General features: G+C 40.9%; 2 protein-coding genes across 5 annotated transcripts in view; one reads left to right on the forward strand and one right to left on the reverse strand.

Annotated features, from left to right (window-relative positions):
* Positions 1–938: 938 nt before the first annotated feature.
* Positions 939–17,711, forward strand: nsmaf (neutral sphingomyelinase (N-SMase) activation associated factor). The gene is made up of 31 exons (XM_014180981.2): positions 939–1,205; positions 2,064–2,150; positions 2,262–2,340; positions 2,569–2,633; positions 2,729–2,765; positions 2,895–2,945; positions 3,088–3,159; positions 3,270–3,317; positions 3,536–3,588; positions 3,762–3,891; positions 4,034–4,105; positions 4,380–4,488; positions 4,711–4,887; positions 5,160–5,239; positions 6,454–6,544; positions 6,720–6,783; positions 11,266–11,317; positions 11,437–11,557; positions 11,653–11,784; positions 11,902–11,944; positions 12,063–12,229; positions 12,450–12,561; positions 12,684–12,742; positions 12,904–12,971; positions 13,078–13,145; positions 13,344–13,467; positions 13,625–13,708; positions 13,835–13,985; positions 14,269–14,371; positions 14,686–14,795; positions 14,954–17,711. The coding sequence occupies exons 1-31, from the start codon at positions 1,168–1,170 to the stop codon at positions 15,046–15,048; spliced, it is 2,742 nt and encodes a 913-aa protein (XP_014036456.1). The 5' UTR covers positions 939–1,167; the 3' UTR covers positions 15,049–17,711.
* An 88-nt stretch (positions 17,712–17,799) lies between these two features.
* sdcbp (syndecan binding protein (syntenin)) overlaps positions 17,800–19,597 on the reverse strand; it is a 49,342-nt gene continuing 47,544 nt past the window's right edge. For all 4 annotated transcript variants that reach the window (XM_045710978.1, XM_014180983.2, XM_045710980.1 and 1 more), the window contains exons 7-9: positions 19,361–19,532; positions 19,085–19,176; positions 17,800–18,746 (exon numbers count right to left, since the gene is read on the reverse strand). In XM_045710978.1, coding sequence (XP_045566934.1) covers positions 18,692–18,746; positions 19,085–19,176; positions 19,361–19,532 — 319 coding nt within the window. In that variant the 3' untranslated portion in view covers positions 17,800–18,691. The remainder of the gene's footprint in view (positions 18,747–19,084; positions 19,177–19,360; positions 19,533–19,597) is intronic.

The raw sequence follows: 19,597 nt of genomic DNA on the forward strand, positions 1-19,597 counted from the left end.
AAGGTAGGCCTTGAAATACATCCACAGGTACACCTCCAATTGACTCAAATTATGTCAATTAGCCCATCAGAAGCTTCTAAAGCCATGGCATAATTTTCTGGAATTTTCCAAGCTGTTTAAAAGCACAGTAAACTTAGTGCATGTAAACTTCTGACCCACTGGAATTGTGATACAATGAAATAATGTGTCTGTAAACAATTATTGGAAAAATGAGTTGTGTCATGCACAAAGTAGATGTCCTAACCGACTTGCCAAAACTATAGTTTGTTAACAAGAAATTTGTGGAGTGATTGAAAAACGAGTTTTAATAACTCCAACCTAAGTGTATGTAATCTTCCGATTTCAACTGTATATATCAACCATGCCCATTTGGATGGTTCGTTGGACAAAGTCTATGAAGAAAATTAATGGCGTTTTTGTAGGGTTTTTGGATAAACGCTGAAAATAAAGTATGTGGTAAACCCAGGCTTAGTAGATTTTACACGTTTTTTTTTTTATATGAGATGATCAGCTAACATCACTTTTTGTGAATTTTGAGGAATGTATTTTATTTAAAAAAGGCTTAATTATTCATAAAGTTCATGTTAACTGACTCCTATTATCTCATATAACAAAACGTATAAGATCTCCTAAACCTGTTAACCTCGGACCTTATTTTCGGCGTTTATTCCAAAACCCTATTCTTTCCACATTAGTTTGTCCCATAGGGATGGCTGCATGAACTAGATCAAACTAATTTCCGGGTTTTAGGACTACACGCTGGCGAGCTCTATTGCGTTTCAAATACAAAGTTTTTAAATTTCGGACCAACTGCACCTATCTGACGCCTGGTATCGGATTGAAAGCTTGCTTCGTCATTTCTGTCGCAGTGAGTTTCCGTGTTTATGCCGCGTTCACAGCAACTAGGAAATCGGAAAAATACGAAGACAAATCATGACGTCAGCGATCTTCAGGTCGGAAGGTCGGAGCTCTCCAGTTCCCACGTTGGAATTCCGAGTTGGATGACCGTTCGCATTGATTTTTCCCAGTCGAAGCTCGTTTTTTTCGAGGTCCCAGTTGTTTTGAACTCACTGAAATCGGAATTCGGAGATTTCCGAGTTCCCAGTTGTGTTGAACGCGGCATTAGCTACAACAACATCTCACATATGCAATGGTTGGTGTGCAGTGATGGCTTTTATAAAGAGGAAAGAACGATCGAAAGAAAGGTTCGTAGTTGGAAAACATTATAGGCTTCCTATTGGGTTGTGTTGGAAGAGATTTTAGCAATCTAAAGTTGTCGTTGTCCACTTGGAAATTGCCAGGGCGCGTGCTGACAAGCCTGACCGAGCACAGAGGTCTGACTTCGGGCAATGAAATGCAATCGAGATCCTGGGATTTCCGTGTTTGTAGGCCAGTCTATCTTATGACTTGACCGTAGATGCTGTTTGTTTTGACTGTCTGGACTTGGAAGAGAATTGATACATTGTTACACGTCTACTAGAGTAGACGAGATGTTAACCATGTGTACATTTTTCCAGGACAATAGAATTACATTTAATGTACAGTATGTGATAATTACGCTACATTTGTTGCATTCATTGTTTATCTACTGATTCTTTAAGAATATAACTGATAAATGCTTCATGACCTTAGTACAGCTATCTTCCCCCGCCATAACCTCAAATTAGGTTGTGTACTATAGGCCTATTCCATTATATATATTTTTGCTATGAAAACTAACCAATCAGATTCAAAATATGTTTAAAACTGTTATTTTGATCTAATGGACTGGCAGTCCTTGCATCCATAGCCCCATCTATGAATTTGAGAGTGGTTTACATTTGTCCAGCACCATACCATCCCTTATAGCATGCCAGTGGCATTGCCCAAATTGCAAATCAATTGGAATTTCATGTTATTATGCGACTTAGTCATTAGATAAAAAAATGTAGTTGAGGTTATTCTAGGTCATTCTTTTGAGTCATGACCTCAAACATGAGGTAGTTCTGTGTGAAAATGCAGCAACAATGTCTGAATTGAAGGAGCTCTTCACCGCCATAGTTTTTCCGGTGTCTTTCCCCTAGGTTTTCTCTCCTGTTGCTGGACCTGGAAGAGTATTACTTTGAACAGCACACAGTGTATCATGTGACAACCAGTTCAGCCAAAAAAAGGTAATGTCTGAAATTGACTGACTGACAGGTCCACCCAATTCTATCCCCTATCTAAGTCATGGTGGATAGCAGCACAGTAGTAGCAGCACTGATACTCTTTACTCCTTGCAGAAAGATCAGAGGGTCACTCAAAGTATGCTCCAAATCCATCATATTTGAACCTGAGGACCATGTGGAGCCCATTTTAAAGGTGTGTTTTTGTGCATTGTAGTACAGCACCACTTACCGAGGAGGATTTACTCAAATGGAGCTCAGAGCCCGTATTTACAAAATGTATCGAAAAGGAGCACTGATCTCAGATCAGTTTTGCCTTTAAAATCATAATGAATGGATAGGAGGATCTGATCCTAGACCAGATCGTTGCTTTATAAATAGTGCACATAGGTTTGTTATTCATACTGATTTTAACCTCCACCAGATTCCTCTCAGAGATTGCAAAAAGATTGAAGCGGTTGAAGAAAAGGACCAGAATCCTTTCAATGAGTAAGTCGAATTTTTGCAATTAAACTGGGTTTATGCACATCCATAAACCAATAAGATGATAACTTCATTGATTTTAATGTTGTTGTTTTTTATAGGAGCAAACCAGCTGGCCTCACCATTTTATGCAAACAGGTGTGTTTAATTAAAGTGTTTACATTTTAATTAAGGAACATTTACCAACATTTTGTCATAGAATGTTGCTGACATTATTCTGTATAAATATTTTTAGTACAACTAATCTAATGCACATTTTAACTTCAGGTTTACCTTATCAAAGAGAACAATGTCGTGGCACCTTACAGAGTTGAAAGGGTGAGTACATGAAATGTAAATTAGATTTGTGATGCAGGTTGTCCGTATGTCCGATAATAAACATGACATGATTTCTAATCAGCAGCTGTAGGAAAATTGATAAATTTGCACATTGTATGACTTTTCAAACCATTTCTAATAGGGAGACAGTACATTTCTCTTCCATCTGGAAGTTTCCAGTAAAACGGAGGATGTTGTCCAAACATTACTTCAGGTATGTAACAGTACCATAGCCGGATTATTACAACCGTGAAAGTGCTTGCCTTCCATGTTGTAATGCAGCTTTTGCTTGTTCTCATTTATTGTTTTCATCCACTTCTCCAGCTGCATAGGGCCTCTTGTCTGGACAAGCTTGGAGACCAGACTGCAATGGTAAGTCATAACTGTACAAAACTGCAACACTAGAAGTACCAAAACATTGTGAAAACAGATGGTTTTATCGTGCAACTGAGAATATTGTTTGTCTACATACAGTAAATCGAACTGGATTGAACCGTTGAATAAGTAGTTTCAAACCCATTTAGCTTCCCTGTTTACCACAGCATTGTTGTATACAGGACATGTAAGCAGTTTATTTTTTGTGCTTCTAGATTGCTGCTAATTTACAATCCAGATTGGCAAGAACTTCATTTGACAAGAACAGGTATGTACTTAAATAATATGAGAATAAGCTCTTATTCACAACCTTGGTGTGATACCGAAATACTTAAATAATGCACCGAGTGTCTAATTCCTCTCCAGCTAGCTACAATATATATCACAATGTATGGTTTGGTAGATTAAAATGCATATAATACAATATTTTTGGGTTCTCAGCTTTCAGAATGTTTCAGAAATACCACACATGGAATGCGAGGCGGAGATGGTCACTCCATTGGTTACAAACCCTGGTCACGTGTGTATAACTGACCAAAGCCTCTACTTCCAACCACTCAATGGCTATCCTGTGAGTTATCCATACGCACATATGTTATGCCAGTTTGCTATTATTAATTGCGATTTCTCTAAGATGGAAAATGCCTTCCTTGTTGGGATTTTGTGAAGATACAATCTGGTTTCTGTCTCCTCTTCCGCAATGTTCGTTTCAGGAACAGGTAGTCCGAATCGAGCTCCATCGAGTGAAACAAATCTATAAGAGAAGGCATGGACTCAGGCCATTGGTGAGTGCGATGCTCAGGAGGTTTTTCAACCGAGCAACGTAGAAACCGATTAATTTCTCATTCTGGTTATTATCTAGTGACCTGAAGAGTAGTGGTTGTATTCGTTTCAAGTCATTAATCTGAAATATTTGCATCATGTTGATCCCTATGCCGCTATTTCATACCCCGACCAAGTTTAGTTCCATAAATGTAGACGCCTGAGGATGTTCTGTCCCCGACTATAATGTGTTTTACTCTCCCTCCCAAACTAACTGACTCACTCTGTCTTGATCAGGGGCTGGAGGTGTTCTGTACCGAAAACGACTTCTGCTCGGACATCTATCTGAAGTTTTACAAGACCAGCGACAGAAATGACCTCTACTACTACATCGCCACGTTTCTGGGTCAGTAACACACAGCAAGTTACATAGCAAACATAAACACATTTTGCAGGAAGACCTCACATCAGCTTTTTCTCTCTGGGTTGATCCTGGTGAGACCATACATACCTCTATGGGCCCTGGTCAAAAGCACTGCACTATAGGGAATAAGGTGCTATATGGATTGCATTCCGTAATGACATATAAACATACCAGATTCCTAATTGGTCTCTCTCCCTCTCGCAGAGAACCACATGGTGGAACACACAGCGGAGAGTTACATGCTGCAGTGGCAGCGGGGTCATCTCAGTAACTACCAGTACCTTCTGCACCTCAACAACCTGGCTGACCGCAGCGGCAATGATCTGTCTCAGTACCCCGTTTTCCCCTGGATCATCGCTGACTACAGCAGCACAGAGCTGGGTGAGTGGGGCGCAAGGTCTAGTTTTGGGTAACACCTTTTGACAGACAGAAATTTGACAGACTGGAGTACATTGGGATCGTTTAGCGCTGTAGCTTCGGGCTGAAATATTTTGAGCCAGTGTTGTATATTTGGATGTTGTCCATCTTTCCTATTCATTTGGAGTTGCTCTATACCTGTGTAGTAACACTGTAATTACCGTAGTAACACCAACATGTGGTTCCATAGTTATTACATCATTGTTTTGTAATGGATCCTTTTGATTCTGTCTCAGATATGATGAACCCCGCAACATTCCGTGACCTGAGCAAGCCTGTGGGAGCGCTGAATAAAGAGAGACTAGAGAGATTGTTGGTGAGACTACCTTTTGTCCCAGGCTCAACGACCCCTTGCATTATTTCCCCTTTGAGTCAGGACTGATGTGCCGCAGTTTAGAAAATAGGATTAAATACTTGATATTTGTAAAACCTGGGAGTGTTAATCGGTTACCCGCCAACAATAAATTTGACCGGTCATGCTTATCGGTCTATAGGTTAATTTGCATAATTTTGTGGAATGAAATTGGCGAGTGTGTATTTCCGTTAGTCGTTATGTATGTTATTTATCACAGGCCCACAGCATACAGAGCCTAGTTTAAGGAGCAGAATGGCCTACCACCTGTCAGAGAGCTCGAGAGTAGTTACTCAAAAAGTTGGTACTGGAGTGAAGCCTGCTTTTGTAATCCCAGTCGTTGCGCAACAAATTACAATTCTAAATGCAATCGCGTGCTGAACTGTTTTGATGGCAACAATTTCAAAAGATCTAATTAAAGCGTGCATCCCATTCGCTATTTGATTGCATAGGCTGGAGTCAACAGTAGGCAAGCGATCAGGACGTCACCTACAACTTTACAATGTGAGGCACAATTATTTTGGGGAAACCTGAATGTTTTACTCTACTTCAAATAATGAGGCATGTCTTACCTTGCTTCAAAGTAGCCTAGCCAAAATCCATCCATCGAAACGTGGAGGTAATTATTTTATAAAGACTTCCTCATGCCATTAACCAGCATTTCTCTCCTGTTCTATAGTTTTTTTTATATCAACTTTCTTTCGTTGTCCAAAAGCCAAAGGCACAATCCTAGTCATATTAACAACCCCCATCCTAGTTGTTCCTTGTAGATTCCCCCTCATTCAATGTTTTTAATAGATCTTTTTCTCTCTGTCACATATGGAACCGCTGACATTAGGTATGCCGTTTAGAACAGTTTCCCCCCAAATTGCATTTTGGCAAATGTTTGAAAATGACGTTTAATTAGCTGCATTGTTGCTGCTATATCCTTTTGACTTTAAGACATAAAGCTTGCTATTGTTGCATGTTTTCATTAAGTTCTTAATGAAAAATGTCAGTTCCTTGCATGCATGCATAGTATTTTCTGTTGGTCACATAATTTTACTGTTTGGGGAAAAAAATGTGACCGTTTGTTAATAAAGTTTGGTTCGTCGGCAGCAAAATGTACTGAAATTTGCATCCCGAGTAAAACCACAATAAAATGTTTTAACTAGGGTGCATCTCTCGCTTCCTTACAGTCCCGGTACAGAGACATGCCTGATCCTTGTTTCATGTACGGCAGTCATTACTCCTCTCCAGGCTATGTGCTTTTCTACTTAGTCAGAGTTGGTATGTCAACACCTTCTTATATTGTTTGACATATAGTACCACATTTTGACTGTACAAACATTGCCACTGTGTGTGTGGTTATTGCAAAAGGAAGCTTTTACATGATTTAATGTACTCTCTGAGAAGGCTTACATGACATACTTTTTCTTTTTTCTGACCATCTTCTCCCTTGCAGCCCCAGAACACATGCTGTGTCTTCAAAATGGCCGCTATGACAATGCAGACCGCATGTTCAATAGGTTAGTAGTTTTTGTTGCTTCTAGTTCTGCCCGAGAAAGTTAATGTCACCAGTTTTGGTTATTCATTTAAAGAAGGAAAAAGCACCTATTACACAAAAATATAAAAGCAATGTAATGACCCATTTGCTGTAAGGTATCTGTGACCAAAAGATGCATATCTGTATACCCAGTCATGTGAAATCCATATGGTAGGGCCTAATTAATTAATTTCAGTTGACTGATTTCCATATATGAGCTGTAACTCAGTAAAATCTTTGAAATTATTGCATGTTGTGCTTATTTCTGTTCAGAGTACTATGTAGTTACAGTGGAACAACCTTTGCAGACAATAACCTAACCAGGAGAAATTAGGAGACAGGAGGAAATTATGTAGAACCTTTTTAGTAACATTGTACTACAATGTAACAATCTTTAACAACCAACTCTGTAATTACAATGTTGTTACAAGGATATACTGTAATGTGTATTTACAATGTACTTACTCAGGACCCCTTAGAGTCAGTGTCACCTCCCCCGCAAACATCAAATTAGCATAATAAAAAAATCCCCATAGAATTCTGTCAATTTAAGCTGGAGATGTTTTTTTGTTGTTGCTTTGGATGCGTCTCCGTCCATCACATCTGCCGATGTTGCACTTCCGCAATTGCGGTGAAAGGTGACAGCTAGAGCGGTGTTTGTCAGACCATGAGACATCCCTAAAATCGGTCTTCTCACAAAATTGTCGGTTTGGCCTACTCTTGAAAGATGAGACTTGCTCTACGAAAACGTCTTGGGACTCGTCTGAAGTTGGTAAAGCCGATCTGCCAGCTGTCTGTAGCATCCAAAGAGTTTGGGCTACACACTAATATGACCCCTCTATGGAAAGGTGAGACTGTTTTGCTCTAGGAAGCCACAGGCATCACAAGACTCGTCTGAAGTCCCCTGGTACCAGTTGAAAACATTTATGGAAGTATACAGTGTATTCGGAAAGTATTCAGACCCCTTCCCTTTTCCACATTTTGTTACGTTACAGCCTTATTCTAAAATTATTTTTTTTTAAATCCCTCATTAATCTACACACAATACCTCATAATGACAAAGAGAAAAATGTTTTTTTAGAATTTTAGAAACCACAGAAATGCCTTATTTACATAATTTTTCAGACTCTTTGCTCTGAGACTCGAAATTGAGCTCAGGTGCTTCCTGTTTCCATTGATCATCCTTTCCGATATTTCTTTAACTTTATTGGAGCCACCTGTGGTAAATTCAATTGATTGGACATGATTTGGAAAAGCACGCTTCTGTCTATATAAGGTTCCACAGTTGACAGTGCATGTCAGAGCAAAAACCAAGCCATGAGGTCTAAGGAATTGTCTGTAGAGCTCCTAGACAGGATTGTGTCGAGGCATAGATCTGGAGAAGGGTACCAAAACATTTCTGCAGCATTGAAGGTCCCCAAGAACACAGTGGCCTCCATCATTCTTAAATTGAATAAGTTTGGAACCACCAAGACTCTTCCTAGAGCTGGCCGCCCGACCAAACTGAGCTATCGAGGGAGAAGGGCCTTGGTCAGGGTGGTGACCAAGGAAACTTCCAGAAGGACAACCATCTCCGCAGCACTCCACCAATCAGGCCTTTATGGTGGAGTGGCCAGGCGGAAGCCACTCCTCAGTAAAAGGCCCATGACAGCCCACTTGGAGTTTGCCGAAAGGTACCTAAAGGACTCTCAGACCATGAGAAGCAAGATTCTCTGGTCTGATGAAATCAAGATTGAATTCTTTGGCCTGAATGCGAAGCGCCACGTCTGGAGGAAACCTGGCACCATCCCTACGGGGAAGTATGGTGGTAGCATGGTGGTGGTAGCATCATGTATGGGGATGTTTTTCAGCGGTAGGGACTGGGAGACTAGTCAGAATCGAGGGAAAGATGAACGGAGCAAATTACAGAGAGATCCTTGAATAAAAACCTGCTCCAGAGCGCTCAGGACCTCAGACTGGGGCGAAGGTTCACCCTCCAACAGGACAACGGCCCTAAGCACACAGTCAAGACAATGCAGGAGTGGCTTCGGGACAAGTCTCTGAATGTATTTGAGTGGCCCAGCCAGAGCCTGGACTTAAACCTGATCGAACATCGCTGGAGACACCTGAAAATAGCTGTGCAGCAATGCTCCCCATCTAACCTGACAGAGGATGAGAGGATCTGCAGCGAAAAATGGGAGAAGCTGCCCAAATACAGGTGTGCCAAGCTTGTAGCGTCATACCCAAGAAGACTTGAGGCTGTAATCTCTGCCAAAGGTGCTTCAACAAAGTTCTGAGTAAAGGTTCTGTGATTTCAGTTTTTTTTATTGTGTAGATAGTTTTTTACTCAATTTAATCGATTTTATTTTAGATTATATATATTTCCCATCGCTGCAACTCCTGTACGGACTCGGGAGAGGCGAAGGTCGAGAGCCATGCATTCCCCCCCGAAAACACAACCCTGCAAAGCCGCACTGCTTGCTTGACCCGGAAGCCATTCTCACCAATGTGTTAGAGGAAACACCGTACAACTGGCGACCGTGTCAGCGGGCCTCATGGGTCTCCCGGTCGCGGAGATCGAACCCGGGTCTGTAGTGACGCGTCAAGCACTGCGATGCAGTGCCTAAGAACGCTGCGCCACTCGGGAGGCCTAATTTCATCAATTCTAGAATAAGGCTGTAATGTAACAAAATGCGGAAAAAGTCCAGGTGTCTGAATACTTTCCGAATGCACGGTGTATGGAGACTGTTTACTGCCAAAAATAAGGTGTTAAATACATGTAAAAACAGAACTAATGTTTACTGATCTTTCTTATATCGCTCAGAAAATGGGTTTCCATGGCCATGCAGTCTCCCACAAGCCTAAGATCACCATGCACAACGCAAAGCATCTGCTGGAGTTGTGTAAAGCTCGCCGGCGTTGGACTCTGGAGCAGTGGTAATGTGTTTTCTGGAGTGTTGAATCACACTTCACCATCTGGAAAACTGACGGACAAATCTGTGTTTGGCGGATGCCAGGAGAACGCTACCTGCCCCAATGCATAGTGCCAACTGTGAAGTTTGGTGGAGGAGGAATAATGAACTGGGGCTGTTTTTCATGGTTCCGGTGAAGGGAAATCGTAACGCTACAGCATAGAATGCATTCTAGTCGATTCTGTGGTTCCAATTTTGTGGCAACCATTTGGGGAAGCCCTTTCCTGTTTCAGCATGACAAAAAAGTGCAACGCGAGGTCCATACAGAAATGGTTTGTCGAGATCGGTGTGAAAGAACTTGACTGGCCTGCACAGAGCCCTGACCTCAACTCCATCGAACACCTTTTGGATGAATTGGAACGCTGACTGTGAGCCAGGTCTAATCACCCAACATCAGTGCCCGACCTCACTAATGCTCCCCGCAGCAATGTTCCAACATCTAGTGGAAAGCCTTCCCAAAAGAGTGGAGGCTGTTATCGCAGTAAAGGGGGGACCAACTCCATATAAATGCCCATGATTTTGGAATGAACTGTTCAATGAGCAGCTGTTCACATACTTTTGGTCATGTGGTGTAGCACTAAGGCCAAATCAATTTTTAAATCAAATATTTTTGTATATATTTTTGGGATACTTCAAGTGGTCTTACATTTTTTTTTAAAATCAAATAGCGAAAGGATGCTTGGTATGACCTTTTTAAAATGATTCCATATAGCTTAGTAGTACTTCCCTCCCCCGGCATAGACAGGGCTTAGACTCTTATGGATTTGACAGAGAATCATATTCCAGACTCAAAGCAATAACTATTAGTAAAATGTACTAATTAGTTAGTAAAACGTACTAACACAGGTTGGTAAAGGTCCTAGACTACCAAAGCTGACTTTCAAACGTGTAATTACAAAAGGTTAGTTACTTCGGTGGAACAAGAAAATGTGCAATAGCATCAGTAATTACACATGTGGAATAACCTTCAAGTAGATGTGTAATTACACATTTCTTGTTCCAATTGTGCAATACTATGTTACTACAGTTGTTGTGTACTTACATAGTAATAGGGACAATTTAAAGATGCACTATGCAGAAATTGCTGCGCCATTTCCTGGTTGCTAAAATTCTAATAGTTCACATGATTTCAGTTTATGTGACAAAACAAGCAAGTATAGTGCAGAGAATCATTGTACCATCTAAACTGCTGTGAAATATATTTTCCATAACCAAAAATGTTTTATTTTCAGCGGTTTGAAGCTGGTGTACAAATCCAAACGTAAAAGACTCAAAAAAGAAACTTAGGAATGGGAAGCATAGAAATAGTGTGTATAGAACTACTGTTTTTTTTTAGACTTGCTTTCAATGAGAATGACAGATCAAATTCACTCAGAAGAGTGTTATAGGTCGGGTCACACAAAAAGTTGCATATTGCAAGCTTTAATGTAAAGTGTTAGCCAATTAGGTTTACAATATTTGACTGAATCAACCATGCCATATTGTTGAACATAGGTTTATTAATGTGTTTGCAGCATTGGAGAAACGTGGAAAAATTGCTTAGAGGGTGCAACTGACTTCAAAGAGGTAAAAAGTACCTTGAATGGAACATCTTTTATAATGATCAGAATTGTATAATACCAAATCTCCCTTTGCACATTATTTCTGTCACATGTGGATGTTTCCTCATCAACCATCTGTTTCAGTTGATCCCAGACTTCTATGGGAATGACCCCAGCTTTCTGCTAAACTGCCTTAGTCTGGATTTGGGGAAGAGGCAAGGTGGAAGCTCTGTTCAAGATGTAGTTCTTCCCCCATGGGCTGCAGGTAATGACTACAACAGGGAAACCATTTTTTGGGGTGTTGTATTTTGGTTGTGTGTGTTGTTTTATGTTCATTATTCTCCTGTATGTATGATGTAGACGCCAGTGATTTTCTTCAGAAGAGTCAGAAAGCGCTGGAGAGTCAGTACGTGTCAGAACACCTGCACGAGTGGATCGACCTGGTGTTTGGCTTCAAGCAAAAAGGAAGTGAAGCCGTGGCAGCCCACAATGGTACAAGACCCCTAGATCTTATCAGAGACTGAGTATCCATTTACCTCATGATGAAATGTTGTTTTTAATTAAAGGGGTGTGATGTAATGATGTTGATTTCCCTGGTTTTATTGGCAGTGTTCCATCCATTGACATATGAGGGCGGCATCGACTGTGATAGGTAATGAAACCATTCGGTGTTAACCATTCAGTGTTATCCACCTCTCCATATTTCAGACATATCCAGGAAAATGATTGATGAAGTACTGTTTCCTTCTCTGTTCTCTCCCTCTGAACAGTATAGAGGACCCCAATGAGAAGATTGCTATGATGATTCAGATCCTGGAGTTTGGGCAAACCCCGACGCAACTGTTCACCACCCCACACCCACAGAGGATAACACCCAGATTCCAGAGCATATCGCGAACACCCAGTGTAAACACACCCCTCAACGAGCTCTCTCCAGGTAACACCCTCACCCACACACTGACAGACAGACAAACACAGGGAACAAACTCACTCACTTGCACTCACAGACAGTCAATCAATACTGCCATTGCAAAATGTCGGTTTGTTGGATCTTTTCCCAGTCAGACTCAACGTTTTTGCGATATAATCGCAAATGCCAGTTGTTGAAGTTTGGAGGTGTAACCCGAAAAAACCCGTTGTTTTTTGTTTTTTTTTAGCATCCACCAGTGAGGACTCCTCCTTTGAAGACCTAACCGAAGAGACTAGGAGACTGGCTTGGAACAACATAGCTAAACTCAAGTTGATGTCCACCCACAAAATCCATAAAGAGTGAGTGAGAATTTTAAACTGTCATTTTTCTCTCCGCCCTTAAAATATGTTCACCCTGTTATTGGACAGTGATTTTTCAACTTGATCACTTCTGACTGAATACACTCCTTGCAAAAACGCAGGGCTGTGACAGGCATCGCAGTGACTCGGACCGCGTCATCTGTCTTCACAACATCACAAGGTCTGGAAAACCTATCAGCTTGTGAAGTAAACTTTGGTTATGTTTTAGAATATGGTGAATTAAAATATTGCTGAGCCTTTCCATGTGAAAACTAATGTCCAATTAATATGAATATCATTTGCTATTGAAATCTGATGAGAACTAAAAGTACTTGTCTCCAGACTCGACACTGAAGATGTTCTCCAGAGAGTCCAATGGATTGCAGAGAAGCATGTCCTTCTCCAACATGGTACTGAGCAGAATGTTTTCTCCTCTCGCCCCCATTTACTGTGAAACCATTTCCATTATTATGAGATGAAAGTATGAATTGGTATTCTGCATTTTTTTCCCTGCAGGCATTATCATCGTGCTTGATGCTACCAGAGGATAAGGCCGTAGTCTGCTCCTCGTGGGACAATAATGTGTGAGCATTTTCAGTTCATCACTTGACCATTATCTTAACATTATTCATCACAACATGGCCTATTCCAGTCATCACAACATGGCCTATTCCAGTCATCACAACATGGCCTATTCCAGTCATCACAACATGGCCTATTCCAGTCAGCACAACATTACTATTTCATCACATCCATTCATACCCAGTGTTCTTCCTCCCCAGGTATTTCTACTCGATACCATTTGGCAGGCGTCAGGACACGTTGATGGGCCATGATGATGCCATCAGTAAGATGTGCTGGAAAGACAACCAGCTTTACACTGCATCCTGGGACTCTACAGTCAAGGTTAGGGACACATCATGATCTTGATGATGAACACCATGGGTGTAAAATGACAGCCTTTTTTTCAAATGATCTTTATATTGCATAATTCATTTCTAATTCAGCTGTTTGACAATATAATAGGCCTGTATGAATGTTAATATTTCTATTTCTATTGAAGGTTTGGCAATGTGACTCTGCCGATATCGCGAATAATAAGAGATGCCAATTCGAGTTGCTGGCAGAGTTTGAACACGAAGCGGGGGTAAGGGCCTGCCTATCACCTCACATGATGCTAACGTGTCTCTCAGAAAAGATTTTACTGTTTGCGATCTGTTTGAGTCTTTCTGTCCAACAGCCTAACCCTAACCTATGTTTTCTCCATTTCCAGGTGAACACTATTAACCTAAACCCAGCAGGTACTTTGTTGGTGTCAGGGACTAAGGATGGAACCGCCACCATTTGGGATACCAGTAGCTCAGTGCAACTCCATCAAGTCCACTGCCACTCCGGAAAGATCCACGATATGGCCTTTAGTCCTGGTACGTGTGTAATACTAACTAGTACATCCCTCAGTCCTAGTATGGACTATACCTGGGACCATTTAAAAGATGTTTACTGGTAGTTTAATCCTTATCATTGAGGCCTCCACCCACAGTTTGGGAATAACTGTACTAGAGTAATACAATTAATGATGAGGTCTGCTGGTCATTGTCAATGGGGTTTATAATTACTCACTTTCACTCTTCACCTTCGCTATCTCTGCATAATATACACGAAACATGACTGAGCCAACTTATCAAAGGCTTTTATTTATTTTCGCAGACAGCAGACACGTCTTGAGTGTAGGAGAGGACTCGTGTCTGAAGGTAATCGACGTCCAGACAGGCATGATGATCTCGTCTGTGCAAGCTGATGAGGAGCAGCGGTAAGACCACACCCACTCTGTCCCAGTTCCATTTCAGTCCATGGCAACTTCCTTTAGTCCCTGCTCAGAAAGATCTGGAAGGAACTTACCGGGTGTCAGCAATATGGTGATAGCCTCTTGAATCCCTCTAATTAGCTGAGTGGAGCTTCTGCCATATTTCTTACACCTGTCCAACCCTGGATTTGTGAACGGAGGCGAGGGGCCAGAATAGAACAGGTTACTATGCCTGTATCCTCATTCGTCTCTGGCTCATAATGTGCATCTACACAAATATAATGACCCTTGCCTGACTGTTACCATGTCCCTGGGGACAGGTGTTTCTGCTGGGATGGGAACACGGTCCTGTCTGGCGGTCAGTCCGGACACCTCCAGGTCCTGGACCTGCTAAGCAACAAAGTGACCACCAGGATCCCTGGACATTCAGGTACACCAAACATCATAAAATGTCAAAACACAAATGAAACGACATAAATGAATACCAGTACACTTCAATTAAATCCGGTATCATTCAAACGGTCCCTCGTGTATACATGTGCAGAATAAATTGCTCTTAATCTTTCATTTTTCTTCGGCCCTGGCCAGGTGCAGTCACAGCGATGTGGATGAACGAGCAGTGTAGCACGGTGATCACAGGTGGCGAAGACAAGCAGATCATCTTCTGGAAACTTGACTGTTGACCACGGTGCTAGATTGTACATACACGTACAGAGGGACTGAGGTGAAGTCCAAGAGGGACACTCACAATGAGACATCTTTTATACTGTCTGGCTCCAACCAAAGAGGCTTTCATCGTCGGTCAAGGTAACTACTTAGGCTGGCTAGCCTGCTGGCTGGCTCACCCAGAGATGGTAACGCATTATCATTGCACATATGACTTTACAAATATACTGGTCCAGTTACCAGGGTCAACAATCATACTCCTGTCTGGAGTTCTCAAACAAAATCTAATTGTGAACGATATAACCATCCTCAACCATGTTAGCGTAACATATTAACCATTCTCAATCATGTTAGAGTAACACATTGGCCATCCTCAACCATGTTAGCGTAACATATTAACCGTTCTCAATCATGTTAGAGTAACATATTAACCATTCTCAACCATGTTAGCGTAACATATTGGCCATCCTCAACCATGTTAGCGTAACAACTTGGCCATCCTCAACCATGTTAGCGTAACAACTTGGCCATCCTCAACCATGTTAGCGTAACATATTAACCATTCTCAACCATGTTAGCGTAACATATTAACCATCCTCAACCATGTTAGCGTAACATATTGGCCATCCTCAACCATGTTAGCGTAACATATTAACCATTCTCAACCATGTTAGCGTAACAACTTGGCCATCCTCAACCATGTTAGCGTAACATATTGGCCATGCTCAACCATGTTAGCGTAACAACTTGGCCATGCTCAACCATGTTAGCGTAACAACTTGGCCATCCTCAACCATGTTAGCGTAACAACTTGGCCATCCTCAACCATGTTAGCGTAACATATTGGCCATCCTCAACCATGTTAACGTAACATATTAACCATTCTCAATCATGTTAACGTAACATATTAACCATTCTCAATCATGTTAGTGTAACATATTGGCCATCCTCAACCATGTTAGTGTAACATATTGGCCATCCTCAACCATGTTAGCGTAACAACTTGGCCATCCTCAACCATGTTAGCGTAACAACTTGGCCATCCTCAACCATGTTAGCGTAACAACTTGGCCATCCTCAACCATGTTAGCGTAACAACTTGGCCATCCTCAACCATGTTAGCGTAACAACTTGGCCATCCTCAACCATGTTAGCGTAACAACTTGGCCATCCTCAACCATGTTAGCGTAACAACTTGGCCATCCTCAACCATGTTAGCCAATAGAAATGTCAATTTGAACCCAGTGAGGTTGCTATGGCGCTGATTAGATTCTGCACATGCTCTCTTGCAGCATTCCCATGCTAATTTTGCACTTCAATGCTTTTGCCAGACAGTGAGTCAACCCAGGTTTCTTTAGATTTTTTTTTTTTTTTTACATTATCTTACTGTACAGCATATTTTGCTTTTCTGTCTATTGTTTAAGCGTTCATTCAGTTGTCATAGTGCCTTAGTGACTGACCATTTAATCATGATATAATTGACCGCATAGTGGTCGGAATAAACCTCCTGGCACAAAACAAACTGTATAGCAAGCAGTGTTTCAGAAATACCTGCAGTAGAGATTATCATGACAATAAATAAATGTAGAATGTAACACACTTTGAGCACCTGGAAAAGCTCTATATAAATCCACTCCGTTCATAGTATTATTAAATACACACGTGCTACATAAAAATATATTCATTTGATTTATTTTCCCCACAATTTTCATTAGAGAGCAACAGTAATTCATTGCTAATGCATGGAAAATGTCCAAGAGTTATTGTAGATAAAAAATAAAAAAAAGGAATATATTAATACACCTAACTGTTGAACTTACACTGAGGCATAATTCAAAATAATATTTATAAGCGCTTTGGCCCAACTGTATTTGGGGAACTGCTTTACTGAGACTGAGTAGACTCAGGAACTCTCACCCATGCAAAGAGTGCATTTCTTTCAAGTTTGTCAACCTTGTTATAGCAAGATAAATATGTGTGTTACTGAAGCGTTGTGCTATGGCATAGACTGCCAATGCACTGTGTAACTGACCATATACCACACTGTACATCCATTTTAATAGAGATGACCCATCTTGTTTTATTACTTTAGATTTTATTTACATTATGTGGAGCTTAAACCTGTATTAACAAGGTAGTTACATAGCCAAGTACTGTAGAATGTAATTGCAGTATTGGAACATAGTACTTAAAACTATGATACATGTTTGCCATTTGTGTAAAATAACACATTTAGACTTTTTTTATATGCATCGGATTTGTGAGGGGGAAACCTCCAATTTAGATGTGGTTTGACCTCCCCTTTTCCGAGAAATATTGCTTTCGATTGCACAGTTGTCTCCACTGTGATCAGTTTATTTGCGAGTCCTTGTAATCCTTAAACAGGTGTAAGTAATATGTAACAAAATGTATTCAGACTCTAGTACCACTACTAGCACCGTAAGTAAAAGCTGCCAGCAGCATTTGGCCTAATGGGAAGTAGCTAAAAACGAAGCAGTGCCCTCCTAGTGACGTAAGTGAATGTATTTGAGTGAGGTTGCTGAGAAAAACTATGCTGTAAATCGGGATGTCTACTATCTTTCATGCCTCAGGGCTAACAGTGTTATGTTGCTGCAGTATGACCTCCCAGCTTTTGTGTACTGTACAGATCCTGCTCAATAAAATATTGCACATCTGTGAATATTTTTTTTTTGTTGTTGTTGCTTGGTGTCATTTTGTGGTACTGTTAGGTTTCACTGTAAACATAGCAGAAGACATGAAACGAAGTGTAAAGTTTGTATGGCTTTATTTAATTAACACTGGAAAGCTATCATAGTAAAACACAATTGTGTAGTTTGTTTGTGCGAAAATGACGTTGATGATCATGCAGGGCTTTTTAACCCACCAATATATGCAGGAAGGGATTGATAAAAATGACATACAGTTGAGATTAAACTAAATTATAGTATCTACATCTTATTGTGGGCTGGTTTTGAATATTATTATGTTAGGATACTTTCAAACACCCAAGCATTTTCACTTTGTCTCAGGTAAATAGTTTTTTCTTAAAGCTTACAACATGTACTAGAAGGCATACATGTGAAACATTTCAAACGTGTACAACAGAAGAGGGCAAAAAAAGACAGGTAATTCAAAGTACAGAAGAAGATAGATTGTGTCACTTGACTGCAAGACTACAAAGTCATAAAAGAGGAAAGTAATTTCCACTGGCAAAAAGGAGGGTATGAGATTTGTTAATTGACGAGATCAAGGAATCATTCAATCCAAAAACTGTGGCTACAATGGAGCTTTAGGCCAGACGGGTCTATTGCTCAGGACCCTATAAAATCAAATCTGAATTTGTGGGGTAATTCAAAACCATAATTCCTCTAGCGCTGCAGGAATAAAAATCGGAATTCATATGGACTGTTATATTACAGCTTGAAACAAACATACTGTACAGAGATGATTTTACACACAATTTTATCGCAGAAACATGGTTATGGGTTTTGATTGAAGTAATGGCATAAAGACGCATATGTGACTGGTCTGTTTCACGAACGCAGGGTACAGCGTTGAGACACGGGGTTACTAGCACAACTCAGCAGAATCATCATTTCTCATCAATTCATATAATGTTATTGGTACTCCTCTTCGTTTCCTATCACGTGACTGCCGGCCTCACACCTCTGGGATAGAGTGATCCATTAGGCTCTTCACAATGCTGTAAGACATCCTGGAGACACGTAGAGAGAAACAGATGGACAGTATATCAATGATTGTTCCTCCCAGACTATCCTGTGGGCGTGAGTGTCCTACTAGCCTGGAGAAGCCAATCTAGGTTTCTCCAGAACGAAAAGGAGAGTTCTGGGATCGTGAGACTAGTGTCCTACAAAAGACAGCCTTATATTAGCATATTCCCATAGGTATTTCCACCCCTTATGTGGTTTCACAGTATTACTGTTGAAAGCCAATCAATATTCTGTTAAATTTTGATTTCTGGGGGCGATTAGTGGTTAATGGTTTTTGCATCCGTTTCAACTCTGAACAGATCACTCGATACATCGTACTCACTTTTTCGTCATGTGCTCAAAGATGATGGTGGGTGTCACAGTCACAGTTATCACTCCACCAGCGGAGTTCAAGATGTCTGTAATCTGGGGATCCTGAACCCAGGAACAAAAGAGGGGAAAAGTAAGCAATTGTTGGCACAAAGAACAGAACAGCAAATTGACAAAAATACAAATTTTCTGATGAATACACTGCAAAATGATCAAAGAAAATAATTATGACACCAATGTGAAAACATTGGTTGTTTTTGAGTGCAACCAATCAGGACAGCTTTCTTACCTTAAGTCCAATGACATTCTGCCCATTGACTTCACAAATGTGGTGATCAGTCAGGAGGCCGTTGCGGGCAGCAGAACTGTCCTTCACGATAAAGGTGATCTTCCCCTTCTTAAAGATGAAACCCAATTGGCCGTTGATGTCTTTGTGCAGGGTGATGGTGCGCTCAAATGGTCTGTCAGAGGAAATGTACAGTTGCACACACTATAATACACACCATAGTACTATAATGATATCTGT

The sequence above is a fragment of the Salmo salar genome, chromosome ssa29, assembly GCF_905237065.1.
Source record: "Salmo salar chromosome ssa29, Ssal_v3.1, whole genome shotgun sequence".
NCBI lineage: Eukaryota > Metazoa > Chordata > Actinopteri > Salmoniformes > Salmonidae > Salmo > Salmo salar.